A 27,637-nucleotide genomic window follows, 5' to 3' on the forward strand; every position below is an offset into this window, starting at 1 on the left:
ATTTTCTCACAGTGACTTAGATCATTGTTTTAATGCTATAGATTTTCTTATACCTCAAATTTATGAAGACTACAAAAATATTAAACTCATCTTGAAATCGGGGAACTAGACATTGCCATTAGACAGTTACCCAGCAGACAGTCACATGATGGGTTCACTGCTGAATTATTTCAATGATTTTGGTCAGATCTTAGGGAGTGTTTATTTTCGGCTTTCAGTGGTTGCATTGAATTAAACTCATTGTCTTATACTGTGAAACAAGGCCTTATAACTCTGTTACCTAAGACAGGTAAATACTTTATTTCTGGATAATTGGCATCCAATTACTTTAGGATCTGATTACAAGTTATAAGCCCAGGTTTGCCTTCATGAAAGGCAGGCATATTCATAATCCCACATGTCTAGTATTAGATATGATTATAGTGATTTAATGGAAAACAGGGTTATTATATACACTGGAACATCCATTCCTATTCAGAGCCCAAAATTCATTGGGGTTTGGTGAGAAGTGTATTAATACAGTTGAAGTAATGTTCTCAGATATTAATAGCTCTGTTTCCTTGAGTTCAGGAACCTCCCTGATTTGAAATTTCAAGAGGAATCAGATGGGGTTGCTCAATCTCCCCCCTCTTATTCATAGTGGCTGCTGAGTTACTGGCAATTCTAATTAAAAACTACCCTGATATACATGGGCTAAATGTTTTGGGTAAAACATTCATTACCAGCCAGTTTGCAGATGACACAACATTTTTTCTTAAGAACGACACACAAATGTCCAATGTTGGCTAAATTGCTGTGTTCGCTAAGACGTCAGATTTGTCTTAAAAAAATGTGACTGTATTCCTATTCATAAATGTGTGATAGACAGCATCACTATATTCCAATCAAAGATGAATATCAACAATAGACTGTAAAAAACTAAACTAGCACTCGGCTTTTGGTTACAGTGAGATGTCTCTATCTTTGGACGTATTCTCTTATCAAAAACAGAAGGGTTAGCCAGATTGACATACCCATCTCAGTGGTTGTACGTTTCCCCACAAAATATTAAGTGCATAAATTCTGTCATCTTTAAATGTATGTGGTGTAACAAAACCATTATATAAGAAAGTCAACTAGTAAAAGGTTATTCAGAGGGTGGGGTTGACTTGAAAGTGATAAAGTGGTTAAGGGCTTGTATACACAATAGTGATTCTATAAATCAATCAACCAATCTTTATTTTATATGGTGCCTTTCATAGTGGAGCACCATCACAAAGCGCTTTACAAGATACAGTAAAGAAAATCCATAATATTTCAAATACAGAGAAATGCATAATACATGATATACAGTTACAAAAAAAAAAAACAATGGATAATACATTATATACACTGGAAAGTACATAATATATGGTAGTAGCCTAATACATGAAATAGTACACTAAATACAGTGGAAAGTGCAAAATACACAAAATGGTACATTAAATACAGTGGAAAGTGCATAATACATGATAGTAACGTAATACGTGAAATAGTAGCATCAGCTAATAGCAGACATAAGGTTTAAGGAGCATGGAAAGCAAGAGAAAACAGAGAGTTGATTTAAAGCAAGCGACCGTGGGAGCATCATGCACCAAAGCTGGGAGAGTTCCAGAGTTGGATCTATGAAGTTAAATGAGCATTGTCCAAATGTGGTGCACTTTTGCTTGGGAATAACAAGCAGGCCAGAGTCGGAGGACTTCAGCTTGCTGGCAGGTACTCGAGGTCCTGTGTGATGAAGAGCATTGTATGTGAGCAGGAGAGTTTTTAACATAATCGTGAACTTTACAGGTAGCCAGTGAAACTGGGCAAGATGGACGGACGGACAGGGGGTGGGGGGTTGATGTGTTCACATTTTTTACATCTAGTAAGGATCCTGGAAGCAGCATTCTAAACTAGCTGCAGTCGGTTTATGGTGTGTGCCAGGATAACACCACATAGACCGTTTCAATAGTCGAGTCGAGAGGAGACAAATGCATGACAAAGTATCTCCGCATCTGGGAGGTAAAGGTAGGGATGGACTTTGGAGATGTTTTGAAGATGGTAGAAGGAAGATTTGACCACAGAGGAGATGTGGGCATCAAATGAGAGGTTGTTATCAAGAAGTACACCAAGGCTTCATACTGTGGGAGGAGGCAGCAGCAGACAGTTTCCGAGGTTTAGGGCAGCTATATTGAGATTCTTAAGTTGAGTTTTGGATCCTACTAGAAGGAGTTCAGCTTTGTTACTGTTCAGTTGAAAAAAATTGGGAGACATCTAGGCCTTGATGTATTGAGTGCAGGCTGAGAGCCAGACCCATGGCAGAGAGGCTACCAGGGTTGAGTTTTAAGTACAGCTGGGTGTCGTCAGCACAGGAGTGAAACATGAGGTTGTGTTGGTGGAAGAATGTAGATATCGAAGAGAAGGGACCCAAGAACAGATCCTTGGGGAACACCACAAGGTTTCATGTTCCAAATAATTTATTCAGAGAACTGGGAGGTTTGGAGGTCTTAATTAAATGTGATTATGACTTTTTAAGACTTCCCATACAATTATCAGACTCTTACAAACAGGCATTGCTATATTGAAAAGTGGTCTTTTCTCACAATTTTACACCTCACAACTCAATGCTATGGAATAATAGTGATCAAAATAAACAAGAAATCTGTGTTAAAAATTAATGCTGTGATAGAGATTTACTAGTTACGCAGGGTTTATATTTATGTTATAACGTTTTTGTACACAAATTCAACCTATTACTTACTAATAAATGAATAGTTATTAAAGCCATACCCAGGCCTTAGTACTCCTCATTAGAGGTTCACGTCAGTATTAAGTTAGTCCTACTTACTCATCCTTATTGATTAATGGTTTACACTTTCTAATAATAAAGATAATAACAAATGGCTTTGTGATGCTCTAGAAAACCATGAACCTTCTATTTAACCCATCCAATTCCACCACAAGCTAAAGAAACTCACTTTTAAATTATTAGCTCTGTATGTCTACTCAGAAAAGTTTTCGTTTTGAAAATCACGCTTGTGTATTTTGTCTCTCTAATATTAAATCTCTGAACACTTATTTTATTCCTGGCCTCTACTAAACAGGTCTGGAATGGAAGTCATACTTGGTTGTCTATAAAAATTTTAAAAGTTCCAAATTTGATGTATGATGACGTTATATGGTATTTTAATGCAACCTGTAATAATGACATTTTATTTATTGTAAATCTGGTTATCATTTTTCATTCACGACTTACAGCCTTCATTCATAGCTGTTACTCATGAGATAAAATGATGTAAAATCTCTCAAAATGGTCAATTCTAAACTAGCATGTAAGTCACGTGATTTGATAACCCAATACCTCCTTATGTAATGGGGTTATACAGTTTACAATGTCTACATGTTACTCATCTCCATAACAAGTCAGTAATGCAATCTGAACCCCTGGTAATGACTATTGTATTTCTTCTTTCTTCTCATGTTCCTTTCCAACATGTTCCTCATTTGTACTGGAATTTCTTCACTGTTAAAAATAAACATATATATATATATATATATATATATATATATATATATATATATATATATATATATATATATATATATATACACACATATATACACACACACATATATTAGAGTATATAATGACAGTCTGTATATGTGATGTCACAGAACGAAAACGAGACCGGCGATTCTCTGACCTGACTTGACCCGGATACAGAGCCTGGGAGCTAAATACTTCTACCAAACAGAAGCTCAAACAAAAGAATTAGGAGTTTCCTGCTTAGCCTACTCTTGGTAAACAGATGACAGATTTAGTATATTCCCGCAAATTACAACCTAGTCCCGCCCGCAACAAAGTTCATGTTTCCTGCCCCCACCCAGTATCGTGTCCTGGAGCCCACGGCGGCTCCGGTCCACGCTTTGTTTGAAGTCTCCATGGTTATATCTTCATCCTCCCGATCCTTTGTAAGTCTCCATGGTTATATCTTCATCCTCCCGATCCTTTGTAAGTCTCCATGGTTATATCTTCATCCTCCCGATCCTTTGTAAGTCTCCATGGTTATATCTTCATCCTCCCGATCCTTTGTAAGTCTCCATGGTTATATCTTCATCCTCCCGATCCTTTGTAAGTCTCCATGGTTATATCTTCATCCTCCCGATCCTTTGTAAGTCTCCATGGTTACATCCTCATCCTCCCGATCCTTTGACTGTTTCCGTGCCCGAGTCCCGCGCAGTGGTTTTAAATGCTGCCAACAAGATCCCTCAAGCAACCAATCATGGCTTGACATGTTGAAACACTCGGACCAATGGCAGGCTAGAGCAAGACTCCGATAGAAACGCCTTGGAGGCAGCGCCGGTTCCAGCGACGTGGGGTGTGTGGCTGTACAGCACGACAGAGTGGGAAAAAGGGAAATAGCGAAAGCTCACTATGATAACAAAAAAACTATTGCTTCATTAATGGCATTGCCATTCTGGTAATGTTTCTTATTCGTAGAATGTATGCTGCGTTTTTAACTGGCCGTTCAGCTAACATTTTGACATAATATTTTAAACGTAAATGTTGCAACGCGGTTATAAGTCCTAACGAAAGTGTTATTTTAGCACGAAAAGTTCAAACACAATAATATCACTAATCACCCCAAATAAAGAAACTGAATTTTCGAAGGTTTCATGTAATTCACCACCAGCAGGGCTAAATAAATTCCTGTTGCTGGTGTCAGGTTATTTGCATATGGACTTCCGCCCGACACAGACCGGGTTTGCATCAGGCAAGAGGAGTCTGATGAAGATATGGCACACTGGAGGCATAACATCTTGACATAAAGTTTTCTGTTCAAGTGTGGAGAAGTTTTGGACGAGGGAGTTAAGACTTTTTATATGATTTTAAAACTGTGGACGCGTTTTGCAGAGCAAATACATGTTTTCCTGTGTTTTTCGTAGAGGATTCGGCATGACCCTTCTATCTACAGAGAAGACGGATCTGCACCAACTGCGTGTTCAATATGTTAACACCACGGAAACTCATATATCTGGAGATACCATGAATATCAGGCCTTAATTAAATCATAAGGATTACTGTTACATTTTGAATATACAGGACAGGATCTGTCAGCGCATTGACAGCACGTATTTTCTGCTTTGTTACCCTACAGACTGTACAAGATGTTCGCTACTTTTTATTTTTGTTTTAATTTGAAGATGCAAGTCTGCATTAGCATTACTTCTGTGTATTTATTTTGATGTTTTGTTACTTTTTTTCGAGGTATTCGTTGTACCACGATATAAACAGCACTGGGATATTTTCACTTTGGCTGGAGTTTTTATGTTTTCACTTGCCTTTCTTTTTAGTAAACGTTCCATTTTAACGACATATGCTTTTTACATAGTACATTTTCTTAACATCTCTTTATTGTGATATAGATGGTCTTTTTTTATTATATATCAGACACATGATCATTTAAAAAGTGGTATAAAGTATACACGCTGTGGATTTCGTTCTTTTCTGTACTGGATTGATTCCCACTTTCTATTCAAACCGCAATCGATCACATTGTTTCTGAAGCCTGCGAATAAGTCGTTGATACATTTTTTTTTTCGCAGAAAGGGATTGAAAGGCTCTTTCTGTTAGCGATGATTTTCTTCACTCAGCCTATACTAACTGTGGTGCTACATGGATTCCTCGTTTCTGCAGTATTCGGATCGGAGGTTTATTCTAACAACCAGGCAAAACGAGCCACGTCTGACAATACAGCCTTTCCTACAGGTAAATATAATTTACGTGGACCAGTAATGTGATTCTGATGTTTACGGGTACACTGATTAATGGTAAGTGTTTATTTCACAACCAGGAACTATATTCAAATGTTCTAACATAGCCGTAAGTATGATTGAGTGCATATGGATATACTAATTGTTTTGCATTGCTTCAGCAACAACTATGTGCTGTGGCTATAACGTTACCTCAAAAGCAAAAAACAAGCTGTTTTATTTGTTCCACTGTTGTGTACTGGTACATCGTCAGAAAGTGGTACACATACCAAAATATGGCCTGTGTAATGTCAGCAAGTGGTACTCTATCAGATTTTAGTAATTGTGCAATCAATTGTGCCCTGATGTGTGTTTCTCTAATGTGAAAAGGAGATACATTGTTCACTTTCTAATGAGTGTTTTGCAGCTGTGCCTAAGTGGTACATGCTTATTTAACCCTTTCAGGACCAAGCATTTTTAAGTGGGATGCTCCCCCAGGACCAGGCATTTTTTTTGGCTGTATTTGACGCTCTTCCTATAAAATGTCACTAAAAATCAATTATGAAGTACTTAAATATTTATAATATTTAGGTTTGGTTTATATAAAGTATTTTTTGTTATGTATTCTGCTTAGAGATACATGGATTAAAAAATTGTTATTCTATGACCCGGCAGACGTTACAATACTTCATGAAAGTTTTGTTGAAAAATATTGATGTCTGGGCAAATTACAAGACATTGTTTCACCTGGGTGATTGCAATGACATAATACACGTTTATTCTCAGAGTCTTTATAAGCAATAATGGATACTACTGTCGATTTTATTTTCTCAAAATAAATACTTATTCATAAAATAGTTATTAATTCTGTTGCGGGAGTTTCCATATTGTTACATTTTCTTTGCACACTGTACAGTAGCTATGTTTTATTTCTATCCCGGGTTAGTTTAAGTCGTCCTGATTTAGCGCCCTCCTCCGTACAAAGCAATAGAGATTTGTAGGAAAAACACAAAACAAAAGTTAATTATACATATTTTTTGCAAACTTAAACTGGAAACAATGAATTTCTCTAAAACGAAGAAGAAAATTATGATTAATTCAATTGAAGACCAAAAGCAGCATAAGGTACCAGATTTGAACGGGCACTTGTGTTTTCAAAGCAGTACCTGAAAATAACACTACACCTGTCTCTTGAGAACACTGTATGTGCTGCATATTCTGAACTATATCCTAGACATGAATTTGGGATAGAGAGATAACCCATAAGTCAGAATATTCAACACTAAACATATAGTATGAAAGTAATATATTGCTACTACGACTACTGTGTTACCCGCCTTTATCTACTGATGATAATAATATTAAGACTTAAACTCATAAAAAGTGTGGGTTAGAAGTGCAAATGGCAGTATTTAGTGACAAGCGGACTGAGTTGTTTGCATTAGAAATGCTTCTTGGGGGGGAATGCCATGTCATTTTAAATGGGATAAGTGTATGTGAGGAGATCATTATCCCTGAACATGCTTCCTTGATAGCAGCAGTGGCGAATTAGCAAATTCACAAGCTCCCCTAACATGGATGCTTAAAATAGTTCATCATTTGGAATCTGTGATGTAAATGAAAAAATGCAGTTAAAGGACAGTTCTGCTCTGACGTGTTCGATTCGGTTGTGAAACACTCGTGGGAGAGTGGAAAAAATGAGAAAATTTGAGGACTCAATATAAAAAGATATTCTCGGCACAGGAGGCTTATTTTATAGCTTGAATGTGGTAGCAGTTTCTTGATTCTGTAGGTGTTGGGTGTGTAGGACTCTTCTACAAGCTGCAGAGTAAACATCAACAGCACATATAGTGATAAACCACTTCCTCCTCACACCTTTATCTGAACACTGTACGTTATACTGTCGGCAGTTAAGAGACACAACGTATTTCTCTTTTCATTTTGTTCAAACGTTTTCTGATATTTACTGTGCAGATATAACATAAATTGCATTGACTTGCAAATGCTTGTCTGCTGAGCACACAATGTACAATCGTGGTATTTGCCATATGCAGTTTTCTACCAATACCCATTCAACACTGAACTTGAGGGTGTGTGTTGCCTGTGTTTCACTGTGAGAAACCAAACAGCAAGTCCTGGTACTGCACTAAAGTAAATTGCAGTATATGTGACATTTTAAAATTTAACAGTGGCTCTGCAGTAGAGCCAGAGTGTCTGAAAGGAAAGCATGTCTAGATGTGATTAGTGTTTTACAGAAGAGTTGCCAGTGAGCCAGGTTTATAGTTTGGATACTTTGTGGTTATCCCTCCATCGACTGAAATGGTCCATTTGGACCCCATGGATCTAAATTTCAAAATGCTTTGTCACCTTTTAAGGTGCCTGGCGCCAGCCTCTATAAACAGTTACAGCTTTGTGTTCATGCAGCAGTAATTTTGATACCCCTCATTAGAAAAGAAAAAAACTCCCCTTGTTCTGGTTAGGGGTTCACCCGGACCCCACATGATGTGAAATGACCAAACAGGTTAAGGTTAGAATCTTCTGTTTTGCAATTTGAACCTATCAGAATTTTTGCATTGTTTATTTTTTAACTATGGCAGGTGGCAGGGTAGGTTTAACTAAAGTTATAAAGCACTTTTTAATACTCTCTGGGTGTTAAACACACACACACACACACACAACACAATATATATATATATATATATATATATATATATATATATATATATATATATATATATATATATATATATATATGTAAACAACATTAAATTGTACAATAGTATTGACAAAAAATGTTTTAGTTAAGAGTTACAGGATCTTTCCAGTATTCTATTTTATTATTACTTTATGATTTTTGCATTAGCTACAACCTCTGCTAGAACATTAATTTATTCAGTTGTGTGTTTACTGTAGTCTTTGTTTCCATTCATCTGTGAAATGTTTGCTATATAGTCTGTACCAGGATAGGATTGATCTATACTGAGAAGTTATTTTAATACACTTGGCAATAAACTACTTTGTCCACACAAGTCTTCGCTATTCAGACAGATATGGTGTAATATCCTGACAGTCATCAATCAAACGAAAAAGCTGTCGTTGGTATTTCAAATTTTTACCCTTACTGTACATGCGCCTGTATGTGTGTGTGTGTGTGAGAGAGAGCTGGTCCCTTAGTAACAGCCTCTGGTGTCTAAGTGCACCTCAACCTGTGCTTCACCTTTTAACAGTTAAAGGTCTATTTCAAACAAATACAACATCCATTAACAATACCATCAGCAGTTGTCACATTTAAGCATAAAACCACATGTACAACCTTCATTGTGTGTTGGATTCTGAAGATTATGGTACTTTAAACTAAAGTACTTGAATTGTATACTGTAAATAGAAAATAACATTTGCATTTTAGGTGAGACTGAGATTGAGCTTTTATGTGGGCCTTACCTGCTTCGGGTTATAGACTTCTGAAGTTGTGTATACTGTAACTTGGCAATGGGATACTGTTAATCTTCTTGAACTGACTGCAACCTTGTCTAACCTTCACGTTTAAAGTACATATTTTAATTTATTTTAACCTAAGTTTACAGTGGGTTTACGTTATATAAAACTTTATTATTGGTTCTGTGGTTAATATTAAGGACAGAACTTTATTTTCTGATGTATTTGAAACAAGAGTCATGACTGGGAAAAAAAAAAAAAAAAGTTATTTTAATGGTGTATTTAGATTGATTGAAGAACTTTAATATTGGGTTTACGTGTAAAAAAAAATAAAAAAATAAAATAAAAATAAAAAGCTGTATTAAACTTTGTATGCTATTTTTGAACCATAATTTTTATTTAAGTGTACAGAACAAAATTTTCTCTGTCATAGGCAACACAATACAGTGGAATGCAAATATGTACTTCCTGAATGGAAAATTGTTATAACATGTTATTTGGGAGTTTAGCTTGTAAAGTGCTGCTTTGTTAACCTAAAGGGCGTGTGTCCTAAGGAACAGTCAGCATTACCAGTTTGGCAGGAGTATACAAAAGCAAAATACTAACCGTCAATTTAAAATGGATGCAACGGTTCTGTCGTTGTTCACACGAGAGATTACATTAGATATTCCCTCTTAACACATAACCTGTTTTGAGAAAGCCAAACATGACAGAATATATTGCTCCTAATAGGAACAGTCACACCAGCTGTCGCGCAAAGTGAGCGCATTTGTAAGTAGGGCTTTTTTTTTGTTTGGGTACTGGCCCTATTTGCTTTGGAACTGACCGGTATGAAACAGGAAGGTGTGTCTTTCATGTGGACACAGAGTTTATTATTGCCTTGTTTTGGTGTTGCTCCTTCAGCAAAGGACATTTTTTCCATTTAATACTCAAGATGAAGAGGTTATGGGCGATGTGGTTAAAGTCTAACAGTTTAAGAGACCAGCCCTGATTAAGCTGAAACTGTAGTTGGATGTAGTTTGGTTCAATGTATGTTTTTACCTTGACATTGACCTTCGCATTCCATGCAAATTGAGACATCACCACAGCAGGATTTTTTGCTGCAAGTACTGTAGCAACAGAGAGAACAGTGCAGTCACATTTCATTTTCCACTCTCACAGGCCTAGCATATTATTGACTGTTAGTCTCTTAATGTTAACCAGGAGTCTAAACAAGTTTGAGTGGGTTTTTTGAAAATCATGTTTTCAATGCTTCCAGGCTACAGTATTGTTAAGTTATGCTAAAAGGGGAAAGTTTTTAAATAGGGCTTTTCTTGGTCCCATTTTCTCAGGTCAATTATAAATGTAAGGTTAAATCTTTTTAAAATGTGTAAATAATTATGATTGGTAACATAAAAATGTACAGTATTGTAAAGTTCTAGGAGGTTTTCTTTTCTATTTCTAATTTTTTTTTATATCTTCAAGCTGTTTTCCTGCAACAGCTTGAAATGCCATTTCTTGGTTTTCCCATGTTTCCTGGTGTAGGACCAGAGGTCCATAGATGTTATGGTCTTGCATTGTCAAAGTCTTTCATGTTCTGTCTATCCATTAGCCACTCAAACCCGGAAAGCCACAGAAAATGTGTGGGTTTCTTCAACGGGTAAATGCAAAGTGTGAATCTTGCAAACTGATTACTGTATTTACAAATAACACTGGAAGGAAGAGATTTGGGATCTTTATGGGAGAAGTGCAAATCTAATCAAAATCAACTGAGCTATAACATGCCTTTGAATGTAGTTTAGCTTTAAAATGCAAACTTGTTAAAGGGGGAGAAGATGCCTGTCCTTTCATCTAAAATTACCTTTCAGGAATATAAACAAACTTGACATAGACTTTAACTGGAGAAGAATTTGCTGTAAACACCAATAAATTAAAGTTTAGAGTAAAACTGGATTGTGGGGTAGCACAAAATAACTAGATTTGGAATGGAATGTTTTGCACACAAGGGCCACCGTAGACATGTACTAAACAGTATACAGAATGTAGGAGAAGAAACATTGGTTTGACATTTTTTGTTAGTTCTCTAAGGATGCTGCAAAAATAATTTTTGCTAAATGAAAAATATAAACTTATATTGAATAAAAGAAAATATCATTAAAAATGGAGAAGTAACAAGTACTTTAAAATTAAAGCGTGGATAGGAGGGACCCTTATGGTGAACACTGTAACTGTCAGGAACTTTCATAGTTTACAAACTTGTGCCTGGATCAGTAGGGCAGGATTGAAAATGATAACTCCAGTGTTAATCAAGAAATCGGTATGCAGCACTGACTGTGACATTCTCAAGCGGTCAGTATGCCTATCTCGTTATTTAATAATCATGCTAACGTGATTTTCGAAGTTATGTTGATTTATGAAATAATGTTAATATCTGAATGAGCAGGGCTTCTTCCGACTATTGCATGGGAATTTAAAAGCATATCCTTGTTAATTGTCATAATTTATCAGGAGTTAATTTGCGCTTGGAAAAGGAGGGTTTTAATTAACAAAAGAGTATATAACTCACCTTGAAACAGAAATTTAACAGATTGATTCTAAATTCAATATTTGTAGTTATGAAAATATTTTAGCCTTTTCTGTACTTGTGGTTATAAATTAGATTTATTCACTTATTTTAACCATTTTAACCTTAGAGCGTTCGTTGTATTGCTAAAATTATACGTCTTTATTTGCACCCGGTGACCAAGAATTTATCAGCTGTAGCTAATTGAATTGTGCATAAGTATATTATGACAGCTGACATCCACTGTAGATTTTACTTTAATTATACAACTGAAATCTTGGTATAGAAAATGGCATATTAGATAATACAATAAAGTTTTCATGGATGATTGCGGATTTGCTTTTACAGTGGCTTGCGAAAGTATTGACCCCCCCTTGGCATTTTTCCTATTTTGCTGCCTTACAACCTGGAATTAAAATGGGTTTTTGGGGGGTTTGTATCATTTGATTTACACAACATGCCTACCACTTTGAAGATGCAAAATATTTTTTATTGTGAAACAAGCAAGAAATAAAACAAAAAAACAGAAAACTTGAGCGTGCATAAGTATTCACTCCCCCAAAGTCAATACTTTGTAGAGCCATCTTTTGCAGCAATTACGGCTGCAAGTCTCTTGGGGTATGTATCTATAAGCTTGGTACATCTAGCCACTGGGATTTTTGCCCATTCTTCAGGGCAAAACTGCTCCAGCTCCTTCAAGTTGGATGGGTTCTGCTGGTGTACAGCAATCTTTAAGTCATACCACAGAGTCTCAATTGGATTGAGGTCTGGGCTTTGACTAGGCCATTCCAAGACATTTAAATGTTTCCCCTTAAACCACTCGAGTGTTGCTTTAGCAGTATGCTTAGGGTCATTGACCTGCTGGAAGGTGAACCTCCGTCCCAGTCTCAAATCTCTGGAAGACTGAAACAGGTTTCCCTCAAGAATTTCCCTGTATTTAGCGCCATCCATTATTCCTTCAATTCTGACCAGTTTCCCAGTCCCTGCCGATGAAAAACATCCCCACAGCATGATGCTGCCACCACCATGCTTCACTGTGGGGATGGTGTTCTCGGGGTGATGAGAGGTGTTGGGTTTGCGCCAGACATAGAGTTTTCCTTGATGGCCAAAAAGCTCAGTTTTAGTCTCATCTGACCAGAGTACCTTCTTCCATATGTTTGGGGAGTCTCCCACATGCCTTTTGGTGAATACCAAACGTGTTTGCTTATTTTGTTCTTTAAGCAATGGCTTTTCTCTGGCCACTCTTCCGTAAAGCCTAGCTCTGTGGAGTGTACGGCTTAAAGTGGTCCTATGGACAGATACTCCAATCTCCGCTGTGGAGCTTTGCAGCTCCTTCAGGGTTATCTTTGGTCTCTTTGTTGCCTCTCTGATTAATGCCCTCCTTGCCTGGTCCGTGAGTTTTGGTGGGCAGCCCTCTCTTGCCAGGTTTGTTGTGGTGCCATATTCTTTCCATTTTTTTAATAATGGCTTTAATGGTGCTCCGTGGGATGTTCAAAGTTTCGGATATTTTTTTATAACCCAACCCTGATCTGTACTTCTCCACAACTTTGTCCCTGACCTGTTTGGAGAGCTCCTTGGTCTTGATGGTGCCGCTTGCTTGGTGGTGCCCCTTGCTTAGTGGTGTTGCAGACTCTGGGGCCTTTCAGAACAGGTGTATATAACACTTAGATTGCACACAGGTGGACTTTATTTAACTGTTTATCTGACTTCTGAAGGTAATTGGTTGCACCAGATATTATTTAGAGGCTTACTAGCAAAGGGGGTGAATACATAAGCACGCACACTTTTCCGTTATTTATTTTTTAGAATTTTTTGAAACAAGTTTTTTTTCCATTTCATTTCACCAATTTGGACTATTTATGTATGTCCATTACATCAAATCCAAATTTTAATTCCAGGTTGTAAGGCAACAAAATAGGAAAAATGCCAAGGGGGGTCAATACTTTTGCAAGCCACTGTAACACCAGTGTTTTATCTATACAAGAAGAAAGAGCAGGTGTCAAGAACACACAGTTTATTTATCGCACAGGCCAAAGATTAACAGAGAAAATGCATATTGTGTATTGGGTTGGGGATTTATCGTAATTGTAAAAGCTTAATAAATATATAATGAAGTTTTACATACATGGTATACATGTATAATAACTAACTACAAACACCAGTGACACTTGAAATGTATGTATCTATATATAGCTGTGACAGGGTCTTGCTCGTGTCAGGCATGTGGGTCGCCGCTGTCAAGCATACAGAGAGACAGACGCGCAGGTTTTATTCACACACAAACAGAAAACAAAAGTAAAATAAAGGTGGTAATGTGACGTTACCAGCGATGGTAACGCACAGAGGACTAATACAGCAAACTGTACAAAAAGTGCAAAATAAAACACAATACCACAAACTATAAATCAAAAGGTGCCGTGAAAACGGCAGGCCTTGCAGCAGCCCCGATCAATCTCCCGCGGATGTTTTTAAACTGACGGACACTCAGTCGAGACCTGCCCACCTGCTGATTGAGAACCAGCACAGCCAATCACTTGCTGCCCTTCCCTCAACCAAGCATAGCAGGCAGCAAGTCTCAATCGAACGCCCGTCTGTAAACAATAATTCAGTCAAACAAATCAAGTCCCAAAACGACACAAAATAAACCCATTCCCACATATAAACCACACCAACACTAATTTACCACTGTGCAGGGCAATCGCACTGCCACAATGACCTAAAATCCTACTTAAATACATACAAAGTAGATATCATCATAAGAAAATACATTCCAACCAACATACATAGATGGCTTACTGTATTTTTTCTTTTTAACCAAAAAAAGCAAAGTTAAGATTAAATGAGTTGTATATGTGGCAAAATATTCCTCTGAATGAGGGTAAAATTACTAATGGGGTTTAATTGTTTTTTTAATTGTTTTTTTAATCCGTGCCTACTCACGCACATGCACAATTTTATATGAGGTTTTAGAAATCATTCATACAATAGATATTTCCATTTGGCTGCTGCAAGCTAGTGGGAGAGCCGTCTCCCTCTGCGCTAGTAGTTTCCATAACAGCAAATTCTGCTTCTATTAATTTCTCTTGAACTTCTTAGCATGCATTTTGATTAGCAAGTCCCCCTTATTTAGTCGTTGAGACAGGAAATGATATGTGACCCGCGACAGTTGAGCTTTTTAACAAGAAATGTTTTCATTAATGACCTCATAGACTCACATTTCACTTGCTACTAAAGCTGTCGTTACTATAGCCCAAGTTCTATACAATAACGCTGGCTTTTGAAAGGCGTGGTTGTAGTGTCTTATAAAGTAGTTTTATCAGATTGTGTTTTGGTATAGTTCAAGAAAATGCTGACTTTACAGGAATGTGTCTGTTTTACATTACTTACAGCCAGATTTTCTTCCGATTTTCTGCTTGTGTTACTAGTACTTGACAGCTCTGATATGCAAAAATGACCTTTTGATTAGATTTATGTTTACAACATACAACAATTAGTCCTGTGTTCCTCTAGTAGTGTGTGTTTTTTTTTGTGTGTGTTGACCTACAGTATGTTTTAGAATTGCTCTTTTTAAATGATTAAGAATATTAGTATTGCTAGATAGCATGTGGAATATGCTGTTGTGGGTTGCCTCAGTTCCTCTAATTTTAAATTGTATGCAGCGAGTGCAGGTAGCTACAGTAAGAAGTGTATTGATTTAGCAGCACTGAAACTATGAGTTTGGACTTCTTACCATTCTGGTAGACAATCATGGAGACTGAGTTAATAGTCACACTAGTCAAGGTAGGTATACATATGTATATATGATATATATATATATATATATATATATATCTATATATATAATATATATATTTATATATAGCCATAATTTGCCATAATTTCCAAACATTCTAGGCAAATTCTGTTTGTACTGATTTTCATCCACTAATTTATCCCATTTTTATTTTTTATTAGTTTTTTTTAAATGTAGTCATCTCCAATTTTTTACCCCGGTTTTTCTTCCTAATTTGGTGTGCCCAATTATTATTTGTATCCTCGGCTCACCGCTCGCAACCCCCCTGCTGACTCGGGGGAACTGAGGCTGGAGCACGCGTCCTCCAAAACGTGCTCCTGCCAGTCTGTCATTTTCTCGCACTGTGGATCCACAGCGAGGCCACCAGACCTATAGTGCCGGAGGACAACACAGATCCGGAGGCTCAACTGCAGAACCACAGGGGTCGCTGATGCGCCGTGAGCTGTGGATTCCCCTGCTGACCTAGACCCACCGTACCCGGGTTAGGGTTAGGCCAATTGTGCTCCGCCTCTTAGGAACTCCCGGTCACGGTCGAACCTGCGATCCCCAGAATACAGGGCACATCCGCGTGTTGCTGGATGCGCCACTCGGGAGTCCCCACAGTCTTGTGAAGCAACGTTAATTAAAAGTTGGCCGCGCTGACATACTGTTGCATTGTACTGCTTGTGATTGAAGGCTACATTTTGTGAATCGCTTCTCTGCTTTTGACTACACCAGTACTGTACATACCCAGACCATTGATTATTAGCATGTGTCATTTATTTCAAACAGTTAGTACATCTGAAAATGTGTACACTGAGATAGCAGAGTGCATGGTGGTAGCAATTTTTTTTTGTGGTAGTTTAAACTTTCAGTGAAAGGATAATTTGAAATCAGGGTAAGCCACATGGCTGTAATGAAAGGCATCAGCAACACTTGACTGAACATCCCATTAGAAGTGTTGATGTTTCAGATTTCCACTGCACATTATACCTGGTCGGGTGCAGAACTAGGTGGGTTCTTGAGCCATGTCACTATTTAATGGAAACTACTGGTAAAGTCTAAATGGCTCTACTGTGCTTCCTTACCCTTTGTGAACACATTTTAATTCATGCTTAAAGACTTCAAATCCAAAGTTTCACCTATAACCTGAGTATCATTGCTACTGCATGATAATTGTTTGCGAGCAACTATTGTAACTAACAGTTACAAAACAAGAGCATGGATGAATATGTCTTAAGCTTCCACAATGTCCTTGATGTGGGGGATAATAAGAAAATACATGTTACAAGAAACATTGCATTCTTCAACAGATCATTCTTCGACTTTCCCTCCGTTTCTGAATGTTTCATATGTATGTTTCATATTGATGATCGCTGAGCAATCTTGCTTGTAAAATGTGTTTTATTTTTAAAACTTTGTGGAGGTGGTAAAGAAGAGCTGTAATACAAAAAACATTTGAAGAACATTTACAACCATACAAAAAGAACTGAAGAATTTAAACTACCAATAATTCATCAGTTTAAAGGGGTATGAGTTGTTATTGTATGTGTTACCTGATAACCTGTGGTAGGATTCATTTTATATGTTTAGTATTGCTGTATAGTATCTCATCAATTAGTTTTTGTTCTATATAGCAATAATGTACATACTGTACCTGATGATAACTGAGTCCTGTTGCCTGAGGTCCCTCCAACAAAGTTTGTCAGATCTTTTGATTACAACTGACTTATAGGGTCGTAATTTCCAAAATAAATTGAAAAGTCATGTGAGGAACAGTCCATTAACACAAACTAAACTTTGTGTACAGTCATATTAACATGGGGTTTCTCTCATTTATTTACTTATTTATTTTAAAGGGTGAAAAAGTATGCAAATTATTGAAGAGTAAATTGCCTCAATTTGGGTTTTACTGTCCTCTTAACATTTGATAATGTTTGCAAACCGGAGCAGCTTTTCTGTTGCATTGCCTGCCATAGGCATACAGCTCAGGTTTGTACGGGTTCTATCTCCACACTAAAAAGTAGTAGGTGAACTCAGTATTTGGGTATGTGTTAAGAACCACTCAGGAATGCTTGTACATATCATAAATAAGGCAAAGGGGCAGTAACACGCTTTGACATTTTTTTTTTTTTTTTATCTGACAGTAATTCGCTGTTTTCACATCTTTTTAAATAAATAGCTACACAGTTGCTGTTGTACAGTAAAAGCTGAGAATTTGTCATGAGTTACAAATCAGTAAAAAGTAAAGCTATAGAGCCTTGTTCAGGTGTGGACCGTGTAGTTAACCCTTTAGTAGATTGTAGTCTTGGTTGAACCTGCATAGCAAATCTTTAAACTATTTCAAATTCGAGCCTATATACAACATTTAGGTGTAAGCTGAGAAAATATTTATTGGTTATGAATCATTGGATGGTTTTAACCTTCCTGGTTATGTAATGTACAGTATACTGACAAGCAAATTAAAATGAGCTTTTTATTTTGTACTGACAACAATTTACATAGTTACTGTAGAGTTTAGAGGTTACTGTAACTCCTATAAAAAACTCCAGAAATAACCCTTTCTGCCCCCCCCAGTACTTGTAACCATACCAAATTCAGATTTGTACATCCCTCCCCCAATATTGCCTTGGTGAAAGGGTTTGAGATTTTTAGTGTGTGTACAGGTATATGTGTGAGAGGTAATTTGAGTAAACTGTCACTCATTTATCCAGGGGTACAGATGTTATGACATCATCAGAATCATTGAAACAGAATCACTGAAACAAAATGCATAGCTTACCTTCGTGTAGTATAGCACATTGAAATACATAACATGAAAATAAATGTTCTGTAACTTCTCCTGGGTAATTAGCTTACCTTCGTGTCGTATAGCACATTGAAATACAACCAATACTTCCACATCCAACACTGAATGAAAATTGCCGACATTTGCCAAGCTTTTTGAGATGTTATAATAATAAAATAATGACTTGGTTAGCAAGGAGTTTGGTGATAAATCGAGTGATCAGGAGATGATTTATCAGTATGCATGACTATGAAGTAATATGTGATAAATACAGCGAACAAGGAGTGGGGCTTGGCTGGAGATGCAGTACTGAGTGCCATGCTGATATGCAGTGCCATTTAAACCTGTTTTACTGTGAATAAAATTACTTTTAAACAGTGCGTGCAAAATACACAGCTTGTGTGAAAATAAATTAGACCCAACGCGCCTGAGAGGCGCTGAATAACAGCTCTTTCAGGTATAGCACAGCATGTTAACTAACCGTAGTTTGGCAATACTAAGGTTCTGCCCATATTACCATTTTCATACCATGACGATAATATAAAAAATGTTGCAATATTCGATAATAACGTAATTTTTGAGGCCCCAACGCCACATATAGATTTGAGAACGTAACTTGACAACATACCCGCAGCCCACAAAAAAACATACGCAAAGTCAAAACCATGAGCCCCCCCAAAAAATAACACACGCAAAGTCAAAACCATGAGCCCCCCCAAAAAATAACATACGCAAAGTCAAAACCATGAGCCCCCCCAAAAAATAACACACGCAAAGTCAAAACCATGAGCCCCCTCAAAAAATAACATACGCAAAGTCAAAACCATGAGCCCCCCCAAAAAATAACATACGCAAAGTCAAAATCATGAGCCCCCCCAAAAAATAACATACGCAAAGTCAAAACCATGAGCCCCCCCAAAAAATAACATACGCAAAGTCAAAATCATGAGCCCCCCCAAAAAATAACATACGCAAAGTCAAAATCATGTACCCCCCCCAAAAAATAACACATGCAAAGTCAAAATCATGTGAGGCCCCCCGCCCCAAAAAATGGCCAAGTCAAAATTGAAGCACATCAACAAACGGAAAGGAAAATGAAATGACCAGCAATGGACGTTTTAACTAATTTAGTATGATTGCATTGTAGCTAGCGGTCAGTTGTTGAACGTTTTGAATTACAGTACATCCTCGCTATAATGCACTTCATTAAAACGAATCTTTGGCTATAACGAACCTGACCCCTGGACCCCAAATAATAATAATAATAATAATAATAATAATAATAATAATAATAATAATAATAATAATAATAATAAAAAGATAATATTGTTATGTATACTATGCAAGGTCTGTGAAGTGCAGGAACACTTGGAGTAGGAGCGGCTGTGTGTCACATCGGTTGAACAGCCTATGGGGGACAGGCATGGACCACAGGAGCTTCTGGTGACTGGCCATGAAGTGGGACGAGGCGGGACTAGCTGGGTCTAAAAACAGGGGGTGGTGGTTGTTGTTGTGAAGCAGAAAGAAGCGAATAAACAGAGACAGAATAGTTCCAAAGCGAACTGTTAATTGTTAGTTAACAACTGGCAGATTGTCTTTGATCAGGTATTAGTGTAATAAATATCGAGTTTGGCCCTGAATCGACTGAAGGCTCATTCTTACAGTGTTAAGATTTTTTGTTACAATATACACACACTGTCAACATCCCGGTCTGTACACATGGGAGGCCACCTCACAGTCAACTCTTTTGTCTTAATAAGAATGTGTGTGTAATCATGCCTCCGAAACAAACATCATTTTATGTTGCAGCAAATCTGAAAACTATATTGATCGTTTGAAAAAAAATGAGTAACGCAGTGTAGCAGGGCAGGAGCCCTGCACATGAAGAGTGGGTTTTGTGTGTAAATATTGTAAATAAGTGTGTAAATTGTTGTAATTAATTTAAGGAAGTACCTAATGCTCCTGGGATAGCCTGCCTGCTGTGTGTGATTGCCAGCTGCGGATAATCAGCAGGTAGGTGTGTTCCAGCACGGCATCGGGTATAAAGAGGTCCTGTTTGTTCACCTCGGGGCTGCAGCAAAGCCGCGGACAACGGGCAAAAGATCGTCCACGCTACCCGGACATGGAGAGCTGGCTGCGTGATCCTGATCGCCGTGAGAGTGACCCGGGATCAGAAGCGAAACCGCCAACTGCCCTGCTAGTAGTTGGAAGTCGGGGTTTGTTTATGATTGAACAGAAAAGATTAGTTCAGGGATTGTAAATCCCACTAATGTATAGTGAGCGAGGTGTATAGAGCGGGACCTCCATGTCTTAGGGAGTAGCGCACGCCGTTATTACGGCACCTTTATTTTGATAGTTTTTTGTGCTGTTTTATTTAGCGTTATTTTTTTGTACAGCTTGCTGTAGCAGTCCTCTGTGCGTTACCATCGTTGGTAACGTCACATGACCATTTGTATTTACTTTCACTTTCTGTTTGTATGTGAATAAATCCTGCGCGCCTGTGCCGGCGTTTCAACTTCAACCCCTGTCTTGATCTCCTGCCTGTCACTCAGCAGTGAATGCACACACCCAGAAGCAAGACCCTGTTACACGCAGGCATAGCTCTGTCATGAATATAGGTTGTCAAAGCATTTTGTTTTTTGGCTTCAGCAACCACGCAGCAAAGCAAAATTCATTTAAAAAAAAAAAAAAAAAATTTTTTGAAAAACTTGAGGCTCTGAATAACTTTTCTTTCATCTCAAACTTCATGTTGGGTTAATTTGGAATAATATCAATCTGGGATTCTTGCATGTTGGATTATAATCTGGTGCACTTTAAAACGATTCATGTCAGATTGATTTTTCAAAGTTCAGCTTCAATTTTTTTTTTTCCTTTTTTTTTTTTTTTTTTTGTTTTTTTTTTTTTTTTTTTTTTTTTTTTTTTTTTTTTTTTTTTTTTTTTTTTTTTTTTTTTTTTTTTTTTTTTTTTTTTTTTTTTTTTTTTTTTTTTTTTTTTTTTTTTTTTTTTTTTTTTTTTTTTTTTTTTTTTTTTTTTTTTTTTTTTTTTTTTTTTTTTTTTTTTTTTTTTTTTTTTTTTTTTTTTTTTTTTTTTTTTTTTTTTTTTTTTTTTTTTTTTTTTTTTTTTTTTTTTTTTTTTTTTTTTTTTTTTTTTTTTTTTTTTTTTTTTTTTTTTTTTTTTTTTTTTTTTTTTTTTTTTTTTTTTTTTTTTTTTTTTTTTTTTTTTTTTTTTTTTTTTTTTTTTTTTTTTTTTTTTTTTTTTTTTTTTTTTTTTTTTTTTTTTTTTTTTTTTTTTTTTTTTTTTTTTTTTTTTTTTTTTTTTTTTTTTTTTTTTTTTTTTTTTTTTTTTTTTTTTTTTTTTTTTTTTTTTTTTTTTTTTTTTTTTTTTTTTTTTTTTTTTTTTTTTTTTTTTTTTTTTTTTTTTTTTTTTTTTTTTTTTTTTTTTTTTTTTTTTTTTTTTTTTTTTTTTTTTTTTTTTTTTTTTTTTTTTTTTTTTTTTTTTTTTTTTTTTTTTTTTTTTTTTTTTTTTTTTTTTTTTTTTTTTTTTTTTTTTTTTTTTTTTTTTTTTTTTTTTTTTTTTTTTTTTTTTTTTTTTTTTTTTTTTTTTTTTTTTTTTTTTTTTTTTTTTTTTTTTTTTTTTTTTTTTTTTTTTTTTTTTTTTTTTTTTTTTTTTTTTTTTTTTTTTTTTTTTTTTTTTTTTTTTTTTTTTTTTTTTTTTTTTTTTTTTTTTTTTTTTTTTTTTTTTTTTTTTTTTTTTTTTTTTTTTTTTTTTTTTTTTTTTTTTTTTTTTTTTTTTTTTTTTTTTTTTTTTTTTTTTTTTTTTTTTTTTTTTTTTTTTTTTTTTTTTTTTTTTTTTTTTTTTTTTTTTTTTTTTTTTTTTTTTTTTTTTTTTTTTTTTTTTTTTTTTTTTTTTTTTTTTTTTTTTTTTTTTTTTTTTTTTTTTTTTTTTTTTTTTTTTTTTTTTTTTTTTTTTTTTTTTTTTTTTTTTTTTTTTTTTTTTTTTTTTTTTTTTTTTTTTTTTTTTTTTTTTTTTTTTTTTTTTTTTTTTTTTTTTTTTTTTTTTTTTTTTTTTTTTTTTTTTTTTTTTTTTTTTTTTTTTTTTTTTTTTTTTTTTTTTTTTTTTTTTTTTTTTTTTTTTTTTTTTTTTTTTTTTTTTTTTTTTTTTTTTTTTTTTTTTTTTTTTTTTTTTTTTTTTTTTTTTTTTTTTTTTTTTTTTTTTTTTTTTTTTTTTTTTTTTTTTTTTTTTTTTTTTTTTTTTTTTTTTTTTTTTTTTTTTTTTTTTTTTTTTTTTTTTTTTTTTTTTTTTTTTTTTTTTTTTTTTTTTTTTTTTTTTTTTTTTTTTTTTTTTTTTTTTTTTTTTTTTTTTTTTTTTTTTTTTTTTTTTTTTTTTTTTTTTTTTTTTTTTTTTTTTTTTTTTTTTTTTTTTTTTTTTTTTTTTTTTTTTTTTTTTTTTTTTTTTTTTTTTTTTTTTTTTTTTTTTTTTTTTTTTTTTTTTTTTTTTTTTTTTTTTTTTTTTTTTTTTTTTTTTTTTTTTTTTTTTTTTTTTTTTTTTTTTTTTTTTTTTTTTTTTTTTTTTTTTTTTTTTTTTTTTTTTTTTTTTTTTTTTTTTTTTTTTTTTTTTTTTTTTTTTTTTTTTTTTTTTTTTTTTTTTTTTTTTTTTTTTTTTTTTTTTTTTTTTTTTTTTTTTTTTTTTTTTTTTTTTTTTTTTTTTTTTTTTTTTTTTTTTTTTTTTTTTTTTTTTTTTTTTTTTTTTTTTTTTTTTTTTTTTTTTTTTTTTTTTTTTTTTTTTTTTTTTTTTTTTTTTTTTTTTTTTTTTTTTTTTTTTTTTTTTTTTTTTTTTTTTTTTTTTTTTTTTTTTTTTTTTTTTTTTTTTTTTTTTTTTTTTTTTTTTTTTTTTTTTTTTTTTTTTTTTTTTTTTTTTTTTTTTTTTTTTTTTTTTTTTTTTTTTTTTTTTTTTTTTTTTTTTTTTTTTTTTTTTTTTTTTTTTTTTTTTTTTTTTTTTTTTTTTTTTTTTTTTTTTTTTTTTTTTTTTTTTTTTTTTTTTTTTTTTTTTTTTTTTTTTTTTTTTTTTTTTTTTTTTTTTTTTTTTTTTTTTTTTTTTTTTTTTTTTTTTTTTTTTTTTTTTTTTTTTTTTTTTTTTTTTTTTTTTTTTTTTTTTTTTTTTTTTTTTTTTTTTTTTTTTTTTTTTTTTTTTTTTTTTTTTTTTTTTTTTTTTTTTTTTTTTTTTTTTTTTTTTTTTTTTTTTTTTTTTTTTTTTTTTTTTTTTTTTTTTTTTTTTTTTTTTTTTTTTTTTTTTTTTTTTTTTTTTTTTTTTTTTTTTTTTTTTTTTTTTTTTTTTTTTTTTTTTTTTTTTTTTTTTTTTTTTTTTTTTTTTTTTTTTTTTTTTTTTTTTTTTTTTTTTTTTTTTTTTTTTTTTTTTTTTTTTTTTTTTTTTTTTTTTTTTTTTTTTTTTTTTTTTTTTTTTTTTTTTTTTTTTTTTTTTTTTTTTTTTTTTTTTTTTTTTTTTTTTTTTTTTTTTTTTTTTTTTTTTTTTTTTTTTTTTTTTTTTTTTTTTTTTTTTTTTTTTTTTTTTTTTTTTTTTTTTTTTTTTTTTTTTTTTTTTTTTTTTTTTTTTTTTTTTTTTTTTTTTTTTTTTTTTTTTTTTTTTTTTTTTTTTTTTTTTTTTTTTTTTTTTTTTTTTTTTTTTTTTTTTTTTTTTTTTTTTTTTTTTTTTTTTTTTTTTTTTTTTTTTTTTTTTTTTTTTTTTTTTTTTTTTTTTTTTTTTTTTTTTTTTTTTTTTTTTTTTTTTTTTTTTTTTTTTTTTTTTTTTTTTTTTTTTTTTTTTTTTTTTTTTTTTTTTTTTTTTTTTTTTTTTTTTTTTTTTTTTTTTTTTTTTTTTTTTTTTTTTTTTTTTTTTTTTTTTTTTTTTTTTTTTTTTTTTTTTTTTTTTTTTTTTTTTTTTTTTTTTTTTTTTTTTTTTTTTTTTTTTTTTTTTTTTTTTTTTTTTTTTTTTTTTTTTTTTTTTTTTTTTTTTTTTTTTTTTTTTTTTTTTTTTTTTTTTTTTTTTTTTTTTTTTTTTTTTTTTTTTTTTTTTTTTTTTTTTTTTTTTTTTTTTTTTTTTTTTTTTTTTTTTTTTTTTTTTTTTTTTTTTTTTTTTTTTTTTTTTTTTTTTTTTTTTTTTTTTTTTTTTTTTTTTTTTTTTTTTTTTTTTTTTTTTTTTTTTTTTTTTTTTTTTTTTTTTTTTTTTTTTTTTTTTTTTTTTTTTTTTTTTTTTTTTTTTTTTTTTTTTTTTTTTTTTTTTTTTTTTTTTTTTTTTTTTTTTTTTTTTTTTTTTTTTTTTTTTTTTTTTTTTTTTTTTTTTTTTTTTTTTTTTTTTTTTTTTTTTTTTTTTTTTTTTTTTTTTTTTTTTTTTTTTTTTTTTTTTTTTTTTTTTTTTTTTTTTTTTTTTTTTTTTTTTTTTTTTTTTTTTTTTTTTTTTTTTTTTTTTTTTTTTTTTTTTTTTTTTTTTTTTTTTTTTTTTTTTTTTTTTTTTTTTTTTTTTTTTTTTTTTTTTTTTTTTTTTTTTTTTTTTTTTTTTTTTTTTTTTTTTTTTTTTTTTTTTTTTTTTTTTTTTTTTTTTTTTTTTTTTTTTTTTTTTTTTTTTTTTTTTTTTTTTTTTTTTTTTTTTTTTTTTTTTTTTTTTTTTTTTTTTTTTTTTTTTTTTTTTTTTTTTTTTTTTTTTTTTTTTTTTTTTTTTTTTTTTTTTTTTTTTTTTTTTTTTTTTTTTTTTTTTTTTTTTTTTTTTTTTTTTTTTTTTTTTTTTTTTTTTTTTTTTTTTTTTTTTTTTTTTTTTTTTTTTTTTTTTTTTTTTTTTTTTTTTTTTTTTTTTTTTTTTTTTTTTTTTTTTTTTTTTTTTTTTTTTTTTTTTTTTTTTTTTTTTTTTTTTTTTTTTTTTTTTTTTTTTTTTTTTTTTTTTTTTTTTTTTTTTTTTTTTTTTTTTTTTTTTTTTTTTTTTTTTTTTTTTTTTTTTTTTTTTTTTTTTTTTTTTTTTTTTTTTTTTTTTTTTTTTTTTTTTTTTTTTTTTTTTTTTTTTTTTTTTTTTTTTTTTTTTTTTTTTTTTTTTTTTTTTTTTTTTTTTTTTTTTTTTTTTTTTTTTTTTTTTTTTTTTTTTTTTTTTTTTTTTTTTTTTTTTTTTTTTTTTTTTTTTTTTTTTTTTTTTTTTTTTTTTTTTTTTTTTTTTTTTTTTTTTTTTTTTTTTTTTTTTTTTTTTTTTTTTTTTTTTTTTTTTTTTTTTTTTTTTTTTTTTTTTTTTTTTTTTTTTTTTTTTTTTTTTTTTTTTTTTTTTTTTTTTTTTTTTTTTTTTTTTTTTTTTTTTTTTTTTTTTTTTTTTTTTTTTTTTTTTTTTTTTTTTTTTTTTTTTTTTTTTTTTTTTTTTTTTTTTTTTTTTTTTTTTTTTTTTTTTTTTTTTTTTTTTTTTTTTTTTTTTTTTTTTTTTTTTTTTTTTTTTTTTTTTTTTTTTTTTTTTTTTTTTTTTTTTTTTTTTTTTTTTTTTTTTTTTTTTTTTTTTTTTTTTTTTTTTTTTTTTTTTTTTTTTTTTTTTTTTTTTTTTTTTTTTTTTTTTTTTTTTTTTTTTTTTTTTTTTTTTTTTTTTTTTTTTTTTTTTTTTTTTTTTTTTTTTTTTTTTTTTTTTTTTTTTTTTTTTTTTTTTTTTTTTTTTTTTTTTTTTTTTTTTTTTTTTTTTTTTTTTTTTTTTTTTTTTTTTTTTTTTTTTTTTTTTTTTTTTTTTTTTTTTTTTTTTTTTTTTTTTTTTTTTTTTTTTTTTTTTTTTTTTTTTTTTTTTTTTTTTTTTTTTTTTTTTTTTTTTTTTTTTTTTTTTTTTTTTTTTTTTTTTTTTTTTTTTTTTTTTTTTTTTTTTTTTTTTTTTTTTTTTTTTTTTTTTTTTTTTTTTTTTTTTTTTTTTTTTTTTTTTTTTTTTTTTTTTTTTTTTTTTTTTTTTTTTTTTTTTTTTTTTTTTTTTTTTTTTTTTTTTTTTTTTTTTTTTTTTTTTTTTTTTTTTTTTTTTTTTTTTTTTTTTTTTTTTTTTTTTTTTTTTTTTTTTTTTTTTTTTTTTTTTTTTTTTTTTTTTTTTTTTTTTTTTTTTTTTTTTTTTTTTTTTTTTTTTTTTTTTTTTTTTTTTTTTTTTTTTTTTTTTTTTTTTTTTTTTTTTTTTTTTTTTTTTTTTTTTTTTTTTTTTTTTTTTTTTTTTTTTTTTTTTTTTTTTTTTTTTTTTTTTTTTTTTTTTTTTTTTTTTTTTTTTTTTTTTTTTTTTTTTTTTTTTTTTTTTTTTTTTTTTTTTTTTTTTTTTTTTTTTTTTTTTTTTTTTTTTTTTTTTTTTTTTTTTTTTTTTTTTTTTTTTTTTTTTTTTTTTTTTTTTTTTTTTTTTTTTTTTTTTTTTTTTTTTTTTTTTTTTTTTTTTTTTTTTTTTTTTTTTTTTTTTTTTTTTTTTTTTTTTTTTTTTTTTTTTTTTTTTTTTTTTTTGTTTTTTTTTTTTTTTTTTTTTTTTTTTTTTTTTTTTTTTTTTTTTTTTTTTTTTTTTTTTTTTTTTTTTTTTTTTTTTTTTTTGATTTTTTTTTTTTTTTTTTTTTTTTTTTTTTTTTTTTTTTTTTTTTTTTTTTTTTTTGTTTTTTTTTTTTTTTTTTTTTTTTTTTTTTTTTTTTTTTTTTTTTTTTTTCGCTATAACGAACCCCTCGACATAATGAACAAAGGCTTGGACCCCAACAGGGTGTAATGTCCATCTACTGTCTCTGAGAATGATTTTCCTGCGAACACTACCATGTCCTGTGTATTTATTTATTTATTTATAATTTCTTGCGTGTTTGCGTATGCCAAGCGACGAGCTTGCTCGACAACAATGTCTCAGATTTGCATCTTTTCACATTGAAGCATTAAGTTTAACAGTCTCATTTGATTGACAAAATTAAAAAAAAAAAAAATAATTTTACCTTACCTCATATTTGAACATAATGGGTCAATTGCAACAAATTTACAGAGTTAGTCCGGAGCTGCGTACTCCCTCTCCTGCTTGTTACATCCAAACGAACACACAAAATGTGGATAACGTTTCCAGTCTAAGACACGCCCTCCCCCCAACATCACACACACAAGCACACATACAGTTGAAAAGTAACAGTGGTCTTGTTCTAAACCTCCACACAGTTCTCTGGGGCGCTACAATGTTTTAGCACAGCATGGTATGAATGAATATATTGAATATAATGAATTTGTAACGTGTCTTATTTTATTAGTTATGTTTATTTAGGACTAGTGAAGATATATAGAAAAAACCATCCACATTTTCTAATAACGCGATATATGACAATATCGAATGTTGGCACAACCCTAGGCAATACCCT

The 27,637-nt window shown here is 29.6% G+C and overlaps 1 protein-coding gene across 2 annotated transcripts in view; it reads left to right on the forward strand.

Moving 5' to 3' along the window:
- The first annotated feature begins 4,381 nt into the window (after positions 1 to 4,381).
- Positions 4,382 to 27,637, forward strand: part of stim2b (stromal interaction molecule 2b) — a 74,378-nt gene continuing 51,122 nt past the window's right edge. Inside the window, exon 1 of one of the 2 annotated variants that reach the window (XM_041274432.1) lies at positions 4,382 to 5,770. In XM_041274432.1, coding sequence (XP_041130366.1) covers positions 5,638 to 5,770 — 133 coding nt within the window. In that variant the 5' untranslated portion in view covers positions 4,382 to 5,637. The remainder of the gene's footprint in view (positions 5,771 to 27,637) is intronic. The other variant, XM_041274440.1, reaches the window with a different exon arrangement.

Source organism: Polyodon spathula, chromosome 2 (assembly GCF_017654505.1).
Source record: "Polyodon spathula isolate WHYD16114869_AA chromosome 2, ASM1765450v1, whole genome shotgun sequence".
In the NCBI taxonomy this organism is placed as follows: Eukaryota; Metazoa; Chordata; class Actinopteri; order Acipenseriformes; family Polyodontidae; genus Polyodon; species Polyodon spathula.